Consider the following 16,079-nt stretch of genomic DNA (forward strand, 5'->3'; position numbering starts at 1 on the left):
ACCACGACAGGTCGAGATAGCAATCGGGGTATGAGGTGGGGGAACATTAGGGGGGCGGGGTCATTTTAAGGGTTTCGTACCCGCAGGGTGCCAACAGGACCCAAGCGCGTAACACCTCCCCCCACCCTCTGCTACCTACGTAGAGCGCGCTACAGCCGAAACAAAAACGAAAACATTTCTGAAACATCCTTTAGGTATTATCACTATCACTAGGTAAGTATTTAGGTCTCAGAATAATAGGTAATTATTTTCAACACTGCCTAGGCTTGGCAATTTTACCTAAATATTTGAACAATATCGTCGACCTCAATTTACTAAAATCAGTCTAATAGTCCCCTTTTGTGGACAGTGCAATTAGGTAAGTTAAAGAGCCCATGTAAAAGCGTCTACACTCTACATCACAATATTCTATCCACGCATAAAGGGCTACAAAATTTATTAACCAAACGCAAACATCTCCGATGTAGAGGTATGAAATGAAATACGAAGTTGGTGGTATAATGGTTTAAAATTTGAAGTGCCGTTACACCAAGTTCTACTCGGCTACAATTATAGGTGTGGCCGATATCCGTTGGTTAAACTGGCTTATCCTATTTATTTATGGCTAACATTTTTACTAACGTTACATTTGCCTAAACAGCATTATCTTATTGTAGATTGTGCCCAGAATGAAATCTGAAATCTGATTCCACGTAGTCTTGACTCTTGCCTGTCCTATCCCTAGTGTGTTCGTTAGTGCTAGAAGAAGTTCGCAAAGAAGGCCATGATTGAAGCAAGGCGAAGCTGAATAAGGAATGACAAAGCGGGTCTTCTTTCGTAGTCCTTTATAGTCGAATGCAACCGATTGTTACTCAAGTCAGTTCAACTAAAACTAGGTGCAACCGCACTTCAACTTAAGGTCGTTATTGTACCTTGTTTTATTTTTTTATAATTTTATCAAATTTAATATCAATGTCAGAGATTTATGTACCTACTAGATGATGCCCGCGACTTTGTCCGCGTGGATTTAGATATTTGAAATTCCGTGGGAACTCTTCAACTTTCCGGGACAAAAAGTAGCCTATGTCCTTCCCCGGGATATAAGCTAACTATGTACCAAATTTCATCAAAATCGGTTGAACGGTTGGGCCGTGAAAAGCTAGCAGACAGACAGACACACTTTCGCATTTATAATATTAGTATGGATAGCATCGCCAGCTCACTACAGAGAACGGGTCTCCTGTCAGAGTGAGAAGGGTTTTGGCCATTGTCTACCACGCTAGCCAAGTGCGAATTAGCAGACTTCACACATCTTTGAGAACATTATGAAGAACTCTCACTCATGTAGGTTTCCTCACGATGTTTTCCTTCACTATTACCTAAAGCAAGTGACATTTTAATTACTTAAAAACGCACATAACTCCGAAAAGTTAGAGGTGCGTGCCCGGGATCGAACCCACGACCTCCGATTGGAAGGCGGATGTCCTAACCACTAGGCTACCACAGCTGGTCAGTATTTAATAAATATTATAAGTAATTGTAATCTTATCTTCTGGGATTATAAAGTATAATTATTTATCTGATTAGATTGATTATGGTTTGTTATGCACGTACGTAGTAGATAGCAAATTAGCGGATGAGTTATATTTACACAGCATTTTCATTATTATTTATTTGATATTAGATAATGCCCGCGACTTCGTCCGCGTGGATTTAAGTTTTTAAAAATCCCGTGGGATCGCGTTTGATTTTCCGGGATAAAAGTAGCCTATGTCCTTCCCCGGGATGCAAGCTATCTCTGTACCTACCGTTTTTGTAATTTATTGTAATTTTCGTCAAAATCGGTTGAACGGATAGGCCGTGAAAAGCTAGCAGACAGACAGACAGACACACTTTCGCATTTAAAATATGAGTATGGATAGTATGGATAAGCTATAAGTAAACTAAATTGTATTTAATTCCGTTTAATAGTTTCAGCGTGAAAAGTGCATAGACAGACAGACGGACAGACAACAAATTTAAAAAATACCACTGTTTTGGGCTCTATATCGATAATAATACTTCGTCCGATTCAAATTCTCAAAATATATTTAGTATACAGAAGTCGTCTAATTTTATTTAAACCTACTAATATTATAAAGAGGTAAGCTTGTGAGTTTGTTTGCAGGGGGTAATTTCTGGTAAATAAATAAGTACTATAGATATAAAGGGTATAGTGGTGGTAGCCTAAGTGGTTAGGACGTCCGCCTTCCAATCGGAGGTCGGGGGTTCGATCCCGAGCACGCACCTCTAACTTTTCGGAGTTATGTGCGTTTTTAAGTAATTAAAATATCACTTGCTTTAACGGTGAAGAAAAACATCGTGAGGAAACCTGCATGCCTGAGAGTTCTCCATAATGTTCTCAAAGGTATGTGAAGTCTGCCAATCTGCACTTGGCCAGCGTGGTAGACTATGGCTAAAACCCTTCTCACTCTGACCCTTGCTCGGTAGTGAGCCGGCGATGGGTTGATCATGATGATGATAGATATAAAAACGCTACAGTTAAATTGTGCTATTTGTATAATTGCGGTTAAATATGGCATCAGCTTGATCTACAATCTGAAGCAACATTTTCTGCACCTGGGTTACAGCAGTTGTAAATTTTAATCTTCAGCAAAGATTTGTTTCAGAAATTGGATTCCCTAAGCCATGTAGTAAGTAGGAAGGTACACGAGTAAGAATATGTACGATCTAATGGCATTTCGTCTCAAGTTCTGGGGTTCAGTATCAGTTTACTATACTCCGATTTATAATTCCGTGGAATTCTGACGTTTCTTAATGTTACCAGAGATGAGATAGTTCCCACAAATGAGGTATCAAATTGAAATAAAATGTAAAATGGTTATGGATATTAGGGATTAAATTTATAAAGGCGTAAGTTTTTATTAAATCATTAATTAATAGGACACTATTGTAATATAAAACATTTAATGTGTTAGGAAAAATCAACAGATCTTACGATTTCAGGTAATTTGGGGTAAAATCGAACTTTAGGTGGTGACCCTGTTTGTCATACAAATAACTCTCCTGATGTATAAAAATAACAACGTCAGAATTTCACCGAATTAAAAATCAGAGTATAATTACAGATTGCAGTAGGTACTTAGGTACCTAACGCAATCTGTAATTAGTAAACTGTTAGTATATTTATACATACATTTTGTTTACACATCAGTACGTAGTTAGCTATGCATAGCCAAATAAAATTAACACTGGATCAATTTTACAACTGATCTCTCATCGCTAAAGATAATATTATTGTCTTTATCAAAAGCTAAAGCGTATCCGTTTTCCAAAGACAATATCATTTCAATTTGTTTATTCACGTGATCTATTGAATAAATCCCGTTTTGTGCAATTAAATAAGGATCTCCGTGAACGTCTGTCGTGATGCCCCGTATGTTTTCGATATTATCATTATCACTTAGTCTTATAAGAGACTTTGCTCCTTTTGGCAACAAGAAAAGTCCAGTGGGATTTGCAAGAATCAAATTGTCATTTCCATCTATTGCACAATGATGTATTCCATATTCCTCAACAGAAGGAACTATAGATTGTTTGTTATTTCTTAAGACATGCAAGTCAAGATTAGTCGTATCTACAAAGTATAAGTCATCTTTGAAATGCATGTCGAAAACGTCGATTCCTCTTACAAGCGCTGGCTTTTCTATATCGTGCGTTTGATAATTGTATTTATATATCCCGTCACTCCCGCCGAGGTATACGGAACCAGTTGTTTGGTCAACAGCACTAGCAAATCCGTTACTTATACTCGGTACGACTTTAACAGATGCTGTGTTCAAATCTAGAATAATATTCTGGAAACTCTGGTCTGAAAACTCATCGGCATTAATACAAAAAATTAATTTATTTCTATTTCTGTCGATTGAAAACTTGTATGGAATGTTTACATCGGCCAACACGACCTGTTTTTTATAAGCTTTCTTGCGCACCATTAGAAAATTGGTTGACATTTTTGTTTCAGCTATTTCACTTTTTAATTCAATACTTTTAATTTTATTATCGACTTAAGAACATGTTTTATTGTTTTTTAATAATATTAGCCGGTGGAATTCATGGGTTTAGTTCAGAGTTTGGCATTTTATTGAAATTTCGAACCGAAAGTTCATAAATGAAGTCAATTATGCAATTTTCAAAAAGTTTGTACCTACTCTCTGGTTTTTCATCCATGTTTTAAGTTTTCTTTTCTACCAGTGGCGGCTAAACCATCCTTTACATCATGATCGCAATCATAACTCTATGATCGCATCTCATCGGTTGACTGCTGTTGACTGATAAAACATGGACAAGACAAGAAAGAACTTAAAAAAACTGAAATAAGGCTTGAAAGCCCCTATCTGTTTGTCTGTCTGTCTGCTAGGTCAAGGTCCATCCGTTTTGACGAAATTTGATACAGGAATAGCTTAGCTTTGGTACAGGAATAGACGTTGCATCCCGGGAATCGACCTATGTTAGGTAGGATGGGGGCGAAATCGAGGGCATCATTATGTTCAATGCAGAGAGCTTGCATCCTGGAGGACGACATAGACTACTTTTGTCTCAATGTCTCAATTGAATCAAAGAATTTCCACGAGATTTTAAAAACCTAATTCCATGCGGACGAAGTCGCGGGCATCAATTAATTAGTATTATAATATTACTATTAGCAAGTAGAATACTATAGTCACGAAATACCTACCTACCTACGTTAGCCGATCTGACCCGGCCCCAATTTAATTAATTTATTCCCCCTCACAAACTTCAAGAGTATCCTCGGAGAAAATTGCGTGTTCGTTATAATTCTTTACCTACCTACTCCATTTAATAACGCAAACGCAGTAGGTATTTTAAAAATAAGTCGATAAATATTGGTATGTAATTATGATTAGACCAAGGGGTATTTTTTATTGATAAGATTTTAAAAGTTTGATGCAAATTCAATCTGAGATTAGAATAATTACCTACTGTTGTTTTGATATCCAAACAATAATAGCAATTAGTACCAGTGTTGAACGCGTATGGTATTTGATCCGATAAATATAGATACAGTACCTACCTGGCAGGAAATATTATACATCGACCTTTGGAAAGAGATGGTCAAGTGTCGAGACCGACAAAACGTCACAAAGGTAGGTATGAGAGACAGAAACAACGCTCTACGAAGCCGAAATCCCTTTCTAAAGGTCGATGTAAAATATTTTCTGCTGGCTACTGTACCTACTTGTTTTTATTTTTAATATTTTGTATGAGTGGAAACTGCAAACGTAGATACAGATAGTTAATTTATATTAATTTATGAACGTTGATAATTATGTAAATTTAACTTTCATCTGTAGAAATATATAGCGATAAATAAAAGTAACAAACTAAAATACATTTTTAATTTTTTATGTTTTATTCAATCAATTTCAGCTGATTTGCTCGTTACGTCTCATAGAGCGTACGATTGTTTCGTATACCAAGGTTTTCGCGTCTATAGCATACAAAAAGTCAGCGTGACTAAAGTTCGGATGTGGCACTAAGATTTTTCCAGCTGGATTTCCCAATTCTCTATACAGCCTTTCAACATCATATAAATGAGCTAGTGGATCTTTTGCTGAATAGTGTAAATAGACAGGTGCGGTTATTTTGGACAAATCGTAACTAGGCGGGGACGGTCGTCCATATATTTGAAGGTTTTGCAGCAGACCATGATCGTAACGTTTAAACTCTTTGTCTGTTATACTTTGGCCGAAGTGAAGTAACTGCCTGACCGATATCCCCGCAGGAGCATGACCTGCCTTTACCGGAAACATAGTCTGAAAAATTATTTAAAAATATAAATTTTTTATGTAGTTTTTTCGTATTCCATTCCAATAGGTATTTTTTATCTGACATTTCAAGTAAAAAAGGGGTGTTTCAGGCTTTATGGCTTATGACTGTTCATGTAACTTTTTTATTGTTTCCTCGCAAATGGGAGTCGAACTTTCGAAATCACTTCAGAAATCCTCGGCCTTGCAATATTACTCGGTCGGTAAGTAATTGCCTTATTTCAAGTCTGGACTGTATGTACTATTTTATAAGACATAAATATGTACTTCATACCGCATTATGTTGGTCTTCATTGCCTCCAGCTATAAAGAATATCAGACGTGTGCAGATTGGCTGAGTGATCATGCCGTCTGAGCAAAATCTTATGCCAAGCTTTGTATAAATTTCTCTTCTAGGGAAAAGCTCTGCTATTCCAAGCAATGAACTTAATCTCTGAAATAAATATCTATTTGTGTATTATTTTATGTGTTCACCTATTGTTTACGTAGTCTACGCTATAATCTATACTTAATATTATAAAGAGGTAATGTCGTTAAGTTTGTTTGTAGGGGGTAATCTTTGGAACTACTGAACCGATTTTAAAAATTCTTCCACCAGTAGAAAGCTACATTATTCCTGAGTGACATAGGCTATACGGGATCTTTAAAAACCTAAATCCACGCGGGCAAAGCCGCGGGGATCAGCCAGTATGTTATACTTAGAGCCTAATTTGCTTGCCACACCAACCCGTGATTTCGCAATTCCTTTCGCTAACTAAACGTTTGGTCTGAACGTGATCGATCAGAGTTAAGACCGCCTGCAGCTATCAGATTAAGATCCAACTTTGTATGTTTTTCGATATTTATACTTTGTGTGTGTGTGCAATTAAGTATTTAAAAAAATTAAAATATTAATAAGTAGGTAGGCATCTATGATCTACTACTCAGTACTCATGTTCGAAAAGAATTAATGAATACATACCTCTAGCTCTCTAACATATGGTGATAACAATAAGAATAGAGGATTATTGTTGTGAGCCATATATGCTACAGGTGCCATAGCTTGCATTGAGATTATTTTTTTATTATAATCCGGTCGAAGGGCGGCCATAACGAAGAACGTGGTTGTACCCTGAGACATTCCGATGTAGTGCAATGCCGGCTTTCCAGTGCAATCGAGCACATAATCAATCATTGCAGGCAAGTCTTTATTTCCGATTTCATCCCAGGAAAATTGCCAAAAGGTGCTGTTAAAACGAGCGTCAGGGTTCAAAGTAGTATGTCTGCGTGAGAAGTGGGTGCCACGAGCATTGCCCAGCCAAACATCGAAACCTTCTTCGGCCAAATAATACGCTAAAAATGTAGAGGTCTAAATATACAACGATCCTTATTATTTAAATACATAAAAGGAAACGGTAACTGACTGACTGACTGATCTATCAACGCACAGCTCAAACTACTGGACGGATCGAGCTGAAGTTTGGCATGCAGATAGCTATTATGACGTAGGCATCCGCTAAGAAAGGATTTTTGAAAGGACCCTAAGGGGGTGAAAATACAGGGGTTTGAAATTTGTGTAGTCCATACGGACGAAGTCGCAAGCATAAGCTAGTATTAGACATACTTAATAAAACCTACTGAAAATCCTACATTTTAAAGCTAACAAATTCTTAAGGCTCAGCCAAGGTCTGAGCAAACCTATAGTTGCCCATAGTAAACGCCTGAGCCTATTAGTAGGCCTACGTGAGTTGAATTGACAACTCCACAAATTCGATTATGATTGGTCGGTGTGAAATTCAGAAAAAGGCGCAGCCGCCTATCATCAGTTAGAGGACAGTAATTAACTTTTATTACCTATAGCAGTTCCTGGACCCATTGTGATATAATCGGCAGACGAGGCCAGCAAACCGTGCATTAAGAAAGCCACGGGCTTATTGCCAGGTCTGTTATTTGAGTCTCGTCCATGTGGAATACGATGTATACCCAAGATATAACCATCTTCCGTCGTAACAGTGTGTTCCTCAAATGGATAGTTGTATTTTCTTACCAAATCAGGCTAAAAAAAGTTTAACTTATGCGTGATCTTCTATACTTCTATACTTAAGTATAAGAAAACTGTATCTGGATAATTTCTGTACAGCTAGTTTAGGTATAAATATGGCAAGTGGTGGAAACGTGGCACGCGCCGACTTATTCTCCTGTAGATGTGTGACGCAGGACATGCACTCTGAATTGGTAATTAAGTAAGTGTAATGTAGTTATAAACTCTGCAGCACCATCCGCCACAGAATATGATGTATATTCGTGTCCATAAAAATACAAATCTAAATATATAAAAGGAAAAGGTGACTGACTGACTGACTGATCTATCAACTCACAGCTCAAACTACTGGACGGATCGGGGTGAAATTTGGCATGCAGATAGCCATTATGACGTAGGCATCCGCTAAGAAAGGATTTTTGAAAATTCAACTCCTGAGGGGTGAAATAGGGGTTTGAAATTTGTGTAGTCCACGCGGACGAAGTCGCGAGCATAAGCTAGTTAGAAATATACGCAAACGTGTTATTTAAATAGCTTTTGCCTGCGACAATTTAGGTTTTTAAAATTATGTGTGTACATAGGTACATAGGTACGGGTATAGACCCGGTAAAAAGTATTTCATGACAGATTTCGAGAAAGAAGTGACCAGCAGCGATATACAAGTACCAAACAAGAACCTAAACAGATACGCTTAAAAGATTCATAATACCTATTGATACGAAAGTGTACTCCATCTCACCAAGTCAAGCAACGCATCTTCCAGGATATTGTCAGATATACGGTTGCCAAAGGCATGGCTCCTGGCCAGTGATTCAACGAAGTCGGCATGAGGGGAACGAGCGTCCGCTACGAACACTATGCAGAACCACAACACAATGCCTGGCAACATTATATTTTCACTACGAAATAATTAAAGTCGCGGCATTTATATAAAACTACCTATCTTAGATTATAATTATCAAATAGAAAATCACAAAATATGGTATTTATTTCTGATGGATAACACGATTTACAAGTAGGTGCCTAGATGGAGTAAGATACCTTTATCTGATAATTGAGTGCTTCCTTAGATTTATTTGCTTGAATTGGAATATTCTCAAACTAAATACCTCATAGATATGTACGAATCTATCGATACAATATACATATCGATGACTTAATTACACAACTGTCGATTTTATAGGAGATCGGAAGTTAGATCTAAATATGTAAAAGGAAAAGCTGACACTGACCTATCAACGCAATTTGACGTAGACATCCACTAAACTAGCGGCACGCTATGATGGCCGGTTTGACGTTTGTCCGCTCATGAAGTTCCGTATTAATTGATAACGACTTTGAAGGAAATAATTGTATTACTTTATTGACGATAGTGATGTGCAGAGATTCATAAATTTTATCGAATGTAGTTTTAGGTTTAGGACTCAAAATTTATTTATTAAATTGATTTCTTAAATGTATACAAGTGTAGAAAAATCAGTTTGCACCATTTAAGGGGTGAATGTACTTGTGAATATGAACAATTTTCACTATGTGGACAAACCTCTGAAATCGCAAAAAAATATCAATAAATTTTTAAAAATGGAATCTAATACGATCGTCACATAGGATCGCTGGCTAGCACAACTACTACCTCCGGCAAACTCGCGTCAATGCTCAATGCAAAACAAAGCAGTTTCGAATTGACGTTGCTTCGAAAAGTATAAACTGTCAGTGCAATGCGATTGTGATATAGTTTTGACCTGGCTTTGGATTTCAAATATTGATACTGCATTACTGTTGACCCTTGCTCGTTAATTTGGACTCTGTTCAAGCCCTTTGTTGTGGATTTCGTCGATATGACCGAACGTACGCAGAGAACTGTTCTAAATAGTCAGACACGTGAGTTCCTAATACGCCTTCGTAACTATTTCGATCGTGAAGCTCAAAATGGAGGGCCAATTTTACCTATAACGTCAGTGGTTGAACGCGTAGCTGATGCGCTTAATATTGGACAACGAACTGTTAGACGGATAACTAAAAAAAAATATGGCGAGACTGGCACAGAAGAAAATAAACTTCACACACCAAAAAAGAGGAAAACGAGCAAAACCAGTCGTAGGCATCGATAGCTTTGATGCCGATGCTATCCGAAGACATGTTTACGGCTACTATTTACAGAAGGAGTATCCAACAAGAAAAAAGTTGGTGCATTCACTGAAGGAAGCTGGATTATTCTTCGGTGGGGAAAGTTCTTTAACGAAGATTTTGAAGACCATTGGATTTCGATACAAAAAATGTAACAAACGCAAAATATTGATGGAAAGATTTGATATAGCGATGGCAAGGTATACTTTTTTACGGCAAGTGAAAGAAATCAAAAATTGGCAAAATGTTGTGTTCTTGGATGAAACATGGCTTAATGCTAACCATACTGTAGGCCGTTCTTGGAACGATGACACAGCAGCATCTACTTCCAAAGTTCCTGTAGGAAAAGGATCGCGACTTATAATTTGTCACGCCGGAACCATCAACGGGTTTGTCGAAGGTTCTCTCATGGCTTTTGCGTCAAAAACCACTGGAGACTATCATGAAGACATGAATGGAGAAAAGTTTACTGAATGGTTTACCTCAATGTTGTGTAGCCTCCCTGAACCATCTATTATAATTATGGACAACGCCCCATACCACTCGATGCAAATTGACAAGCCACCTGCCCAATCCCAAAAGAAAGCTGATATCGTCGCATGGCTTCGTAAAAATGGCGTAGATGCAAACATGAATATGTTAAAAGCGGAATTAGTACGTCTTTTAAAAGAAAACAAACCAACCAAGATCCGATACGTCATTGACGAAATAGCATTAGAACATGGGCACAGAGTTATACGGTTACCGCCTTACCATTGTGAGTATAATGCGATTGAGTTGGTGTGGGCTCAAATTAAGGGATATGCTGCAAGACACAATACAGAACCCCCATTTACCACAAAAAAAATGCTAAAATTATTAGAAGAAGCTTGTGAACATGTGACTAAAGGAGACTGGGAAAAGGTTGTGAATAGAACTGTTAAATTAATAAGGGAAGATTATGAAAGAGATGTGAAAATAGATAATATTATAGAAAACGAACATATAATTATTAATGTATGTGATGATAGCAGTGACGACAGTGAAAATAGTAGTATGGACGAATCTGATTAATTATGGCCTTTTGTGGCACCTTTTTCGGTATCTTTTGTATTCATATGTTTCTTGTGTGCATATAAAGTATGTATATTCATTTTCGTTCAAATATTCAGTTCGTTCAAATAAATTAAATAAACATATACATTTTTGTTTTATTAAACCTATTTAATCAGGTACAAAAACAAAACTTAATTGTTTTTTGTTCGAGAATAAATTGACATTCCACATCACTATTGTAATGTGTCAAACCGGCCATCATAGCGTGCCGCTAGTGTAAGAAAGGATTTTTGAAAATTCAAGGGGATGAATTAATAGGTGTTTGTTTGTGTAGTCCACGCGGATGAAATCGTGGGAATAAGCTAGTCATTTTATAATACTGTTTACCAGCTGCTAAACTGTAGGTGTTAAAATCATCTACTATTTTTATGCTAGTCATATCTGATCTTTAAATAAGCAGCTGCCCTGTAAAATCGTATACTTTTAATTAGTGTACCTAACTAACTGTGAACTAAGCCATAAATATAGTTTATTAATAAAATCATTATAATATATAATATGTACTTAGATTGTAATTTATACAGTTCCTACACTTGACCTATGCTTAGCTGAGAATTAAAGTACCTAAACCAATTTGATATTATGAAGTTTATGTGAATTATTCTGTGCTCTTAGGAACCTTCAATAGGTAGGCGCATTAGGGGATAATAAGGGTTAGGGTTCGAGTTAATAAAAATAAACTAATACATACAAAACATGTTATGTACTTATATTTCAGTTTTGCCGGTCTCGTCGTCGCATAGCTCTTATTATACCGTCATAGACGAGCGTTTTCGCATTAATCCCCCATACAAAGTCTACGTGACTGAATATTTTCCGTGGCACTCTAACCCTTCCAGCTAGATTTCCCAGCTCTCTGAACAGTCTTTCTACGTCTCTTACATCAGCCAATGGATCGCTTTCTGAATAATGTAGATACACTGGGGCAGATACTCTTGACAAGTCAATACGTGGCGGGATTGCGAATCCGTATATTCTTCTGTTGACGACGGGTCCGTGGTCATAGCGTCTGAAATCTCGGCCAAAAATTGATTGACCATAGTGCGCAATTTGCCTCAGCGCTATACCAGCCGGATAATGACCAAGTATAACAGGTAACATAGTCTGCAAGTAAATAAATTGAGTTCCATTGATTTACATTTTCGAGATTGAAACCAGATAATTAAGTAGGTAGGTACCTTTGTCAAACAGATACAAATATTTTTCTTATTTAAAGACATTGGAAAATATAGTTTTCGCTAAATAGGTACCTATCACTTTGTAAGTATATCTACTTATTTCGTACTTGGTACATTTTATGATTCTTGTAAAAGAGGAGTATAACATACCGCATTGTGCTGATCTTCACTCCTTCCAGCTATAAAAAATATAACATCAGTGCATAGTTGCTGAGTTTCCGCTCCGTCGATACAAACCTCTTTGCCTATTTCTGTATAAATTGGCCTCTTTGGCAAGAACTCGGCTATGCTGAGTCGTGCAGCCATTTCCTAGAAGAAATAAGAAGTTTATCTTACCAAAAACAGAAATATCTCCATTTCATTGCGGCGCTAAGAAATAGTGGTAATGCAAACCATTGTTTCGTTAGGTAATTAGTGAGAAAACGTAAAACAACGTTATTAAATACCCTCGTCGTCGTCAACCGATAGACGTCCACATAGATCTTCGAAAAAAACCTACAAGCAGGAGGATTTAAAAGTTGATACAAAATGTTAGCTATTTTGATAAAAATATAGTTACCTCAATTCTTCTGGCAAAAGGTGCTAATGCTCTCAATAATGGACTACTATTATGGCCCATATAAGCTACAGGTGCCATAGCGTGCATTGATATTATTTTCCTATTATATTCTGGTCGAAGGGACCCCATCACAAAAAACACCGTGGTACCCTGAGAGAATCCGACATAGTGCAATGCAGATTTTCTCGTATGTTGGAGTATGAAGTCAATCATTGCAGGCAAGTCTTTATTTCCTATGTCATCCCAAGAAAATTCCCAAAAGGCATTGCTGAGAACTGCGTCGGGATTCAAACGTCTGTGTCTTCGTGAGAAGTAGTTGCCACGAGCATTTCCCAGCCAAACATCATAACCTTCCTCTGCTAAAATGTACGCTAAAATAAAATAGTACGTATTACAATTTATCAGTTAATTTCGTCATGTTTTTGTAATAAAGATTATTATCCATATCCATACTTACTACCAGTAGCGTGCAGGTCATAGAGGCACAAATGCACTGCTTACCCCAGTTGTAAGCTCAATGCACATTTTTCATTATGACCTGCCAGTAAACAGGTTCCTACCTAACTAATGCCTACCCTAGCTTCAAACCCTGTGCACGCCACTGCTTACTACCATATCTACCAATATTATACAGATGGGAAAATGTGTCAGTCCATCTGCTATATTTTCATTGCCCACCCGTTGAAAAGTAACACAGAGATAGCTTGCATCCCGGGGAAGCACATAGACTAGGTACTTTTTATCCCGGAAAATCTAACAGTTCCCACGGGATTTTTAAAAATGTAAATCCCACGCAGACGAAGCTGTGGACATGATCTACTTGGTACAGAGATAGCTATACCTACCTATATTAAAAGTGGAGAGCAAAACTGTTTCCGGAAAGCCGTTCCATTACTCTCTAGCGATTCGAATTAGAAACAAGGAGGCAAATCGCTTCGTCCTACGTGTCCGTAGATTTTCGTACTGCAGTCCTTGACGTGCCTTGACCAAAACCGCGATCTCTTATCTCCACCAGAGATAAGTAATTGCAAGTAACTAACCTCTATCTCCACCAACTAATCCCATTAAAAGTTCTTATCATTGATAGAGGTAGGTGTCTGTACGTTCTTAGAAATAGGTAGTTATCTGCTGATAGGATTTTTTATTAATCTGTAGGTGTAATATAAACTTAATTATTACGGATTAGGTACCTAGAGAAGATCTCGGTCCCATTACGATAAAATCGGCAGATGAGGATAGTAAGCCATGCATCAAAAGTACAACAGGTTTATTTCCAGGAGTATTGTGCGAGTCCCGTCCATGAGGAATGCGATGCAATCCCAAGATATATCCATCTTCAGTCGTTACAGAATGCTCTTCAAATGGATAATTATATTTCCTTACTAGATCAGGCTGAAATAGTCATAGAAAACCCTCATCATCATCAACCCATCGCTGGCCCAATACCTACTTACTGAGCACGGGTCTCCTCTCAGAATGAGAAGGGTTTTGGTTATAGGTATAGTCAGTCACGCTGGCCAAGTGACAGACTTTACACACCTTTGCAAACATTATGGAGAACTCTCAGGCATGCAGGTTGCCTAACGATGTTTTCCTTCTCCACCACCGTAAGAATTGTTTCTATTTATTGCTTTTTATATACCTACCTGTGTTAGCCTCCCCCCAGCCCCTGAAAAAATTTCAGGCCTGTAATTCATTCCATCTACGACCTAAAGATCCCGAGACACGGACGAAATTATGCTCCGGAAACCTAAAAATATTAACCCTTTGTCAATAACTAATTATTCTTACCAAATCTAGCGTAGCATCTTCTATAACATTATCAGATATACGAGTGCTGAAAGCGCTACTTCTGAGTACATCTTCGATGTAGTCCGCCTGAGGCAGGCGTCCTGTTACAAGCACAATAGTACAACAGAACACAAATCCCAGTAACATTTTAACTTTTTAATAGGTACCTAAGCACTGGATTTTCTTTCAGAAATCCGAGTTTTATAGCATTGGACAAGCTCGATAATCCTTCATCGTATCCAGAGCCGGATTTCGCATAGGGCCAATTCGGGACGGCTAACCGCAGCAAGAAATGTACCTACTGATGCGCACATGAAACGACACTAAATCACACTACCTACACTAAAGCGTAAATACGGTAGTATTACGTCTCCACCATACAGGAAAAATCCAGTTTAAATTCAATCTTAGAATTAATTAATCTGAGATTACAATGTTGACATCGTTAAGCTAGACTTTAATATATCTAATTTATTACCATAAAATTAAAACGTTTCATTTTAAAATTTATTATAATATAATACTTACTTAAGTAGGTACCTACTTTTTTTACGATGTTAACATAGTAGGTAATTGTAACAAAGGTTATCGCATTAATTTGTATTTGAAAAAATGCAATGTAGGTACCTACCTAACATTATTTAAAAAAACATAGCAAATAAAGTATCTGTAAATAATGAGCAAAGAAGTGGCTGGTACTACACGGTCAAGGGGGCCAAGACGGCTAGTCCGCCTCTGATCGTATCTATCTATCAGTACCTAATCGAACATATTATGGTCCTATGTAGAGCAGGATTACGTTGATATATTTGTGTCATAATCTATATACAATGTATTACATAGGTGTAAGTACTTACACCTACTTACATTTAATTAATTGTGGCGTAAAACTGAGGCAATTCATTCTGATGTCAAAATAACTAAAAGGAACAAGAGGCAATATTAATAATATTAATATTCCTTCCATAGATTAATTATTGGTCTCGCTCCGATTCCTTCCTACCGAGAGTATTATATTTTCTCGGCAGGAAGGGCATTCCGATTTCCGAACCGATTCACTAGACTATCATAAGCACTCATTGTAAAAGATTATTTGAATACAAAATCATTATAATTATTTCTATTTATAGCAAAATCTACCTTTGTCCTACTTAAAAATTAGGAGCCAAAGCATTAAATAAATATCATACTTACATGCCAAAGCATTAAAAATATCTACCTACTTTATTTAATTTTTTTATTCCATTATAAGTAAATTGACTGCAATCTCACCTGGTAGTGAGTGGTTTTGCCGCTAGTGTGGTAACTAGCTACGGCCATAGCCTCCTATCAGACCAGGCAGAAGTTATATATTCTCAAATTAGCCCTGCCGGGAACCGATCCTACGACCTCCCACTTACGAATATAAGACCACAGCGCTAACCACTGCGCCAGGAGGTCGTCTCCTCTCCACTTACCTATATGTAGGTAGGTAGGTATTT

At 37.4% G+C, this 16,079-nt stretch overlaps 4 protein-coding genes across 4 annotated transcripts in view; all 4 read right to left on the reverse strand.

Moving 5' to 3' along the window:
• Positions 1 to 16,079, reverse strand: part of Pfdn4 (prefoldin subunit 4) — a 331,489-nt gene that overhangs the window by 188,594 nt on the left and 126,816 nt on the right. The window lies entirely within an intron of this gene.
• LOC117988228 (ommochrome-binding protein-like) overlaps positions 3,214 to 16,079 on the reverse strand; it is a 259,232-nt gene continuing 246,366 nt past the window's right edge. Inside the window, exon 2 of the mRNA XM_069503171.1 lies at positions 3,214 to 4,011. Coding sequence (XP_069359272.1) covers positions 3,225 to 3,992 — 768 coding nt within the window. The 5' untranslated portion in view covers positions 3,993 to 4,011 and the 3' untranslated portion in view covers positions 3,214 to 3,224. The remainder of the gene's footprint in view (positions 4,012 to 16,079) is intronic.
• Positions 5,427 to 8,737, reverse strand: LOC138403277 (lipase 1-like). Its single transcript, XM_069503150.1, has 5 exons — positions 8,588 to 8,737; positions 7,662 to 7,863; positions 6,790 to 7,160; positions 6,103 to 6,261; positions 5,427 to 5,816 (listed from the first exon to the last, which is right to left on the reverse strand). The coding sequence occupies exons 1-5, from the start codon at positions 8,735 to 8,737 to the stop codon at positions 5,427 to 5,429; spliced, it is 1,272 nt and encodes a 423-aa protein (XP_069359251.1).
• Positions 11,785 to 14,881, reverse strand: LOC117988222 (lipase 1-like). Its single transcript, XM_034975336.2, has 5 exons — positions 14,599 to 14,881; positions 13,998 to 14,199; positions 12,808 to 13,178; positions 12,399 to 12,557; positions 11,785 to 12,174 (listed from the first exon to the last, which is right to left on the reverse strand). The coding sequence occupies exons 1-5, from the start codon at positions 14,743 to 14,745 to the stop codon at positions 11,785 to 11,787; spliced, it is 1,269 nt and encodes a 422-aa protein (XP_034831227.1). The 5' UTR covers positions 14,746 to 14,881.

The sequence above is a fragment of the Maniola hyperantus genome, chromosome 14 (genome assembly GCF_902806685.2).
Source record: "Maniola hyperantus chromosome 14, iAphHyp1.2, whole genome shotgun sequence".
Classification (NCBI taxonomy): domain Eukaryota; kingdom Metazoa; phylum Arthropoda; class Insecta; order Lepidoptera; family Nymphalidae; genus Maniola; species Maniola hyperantus.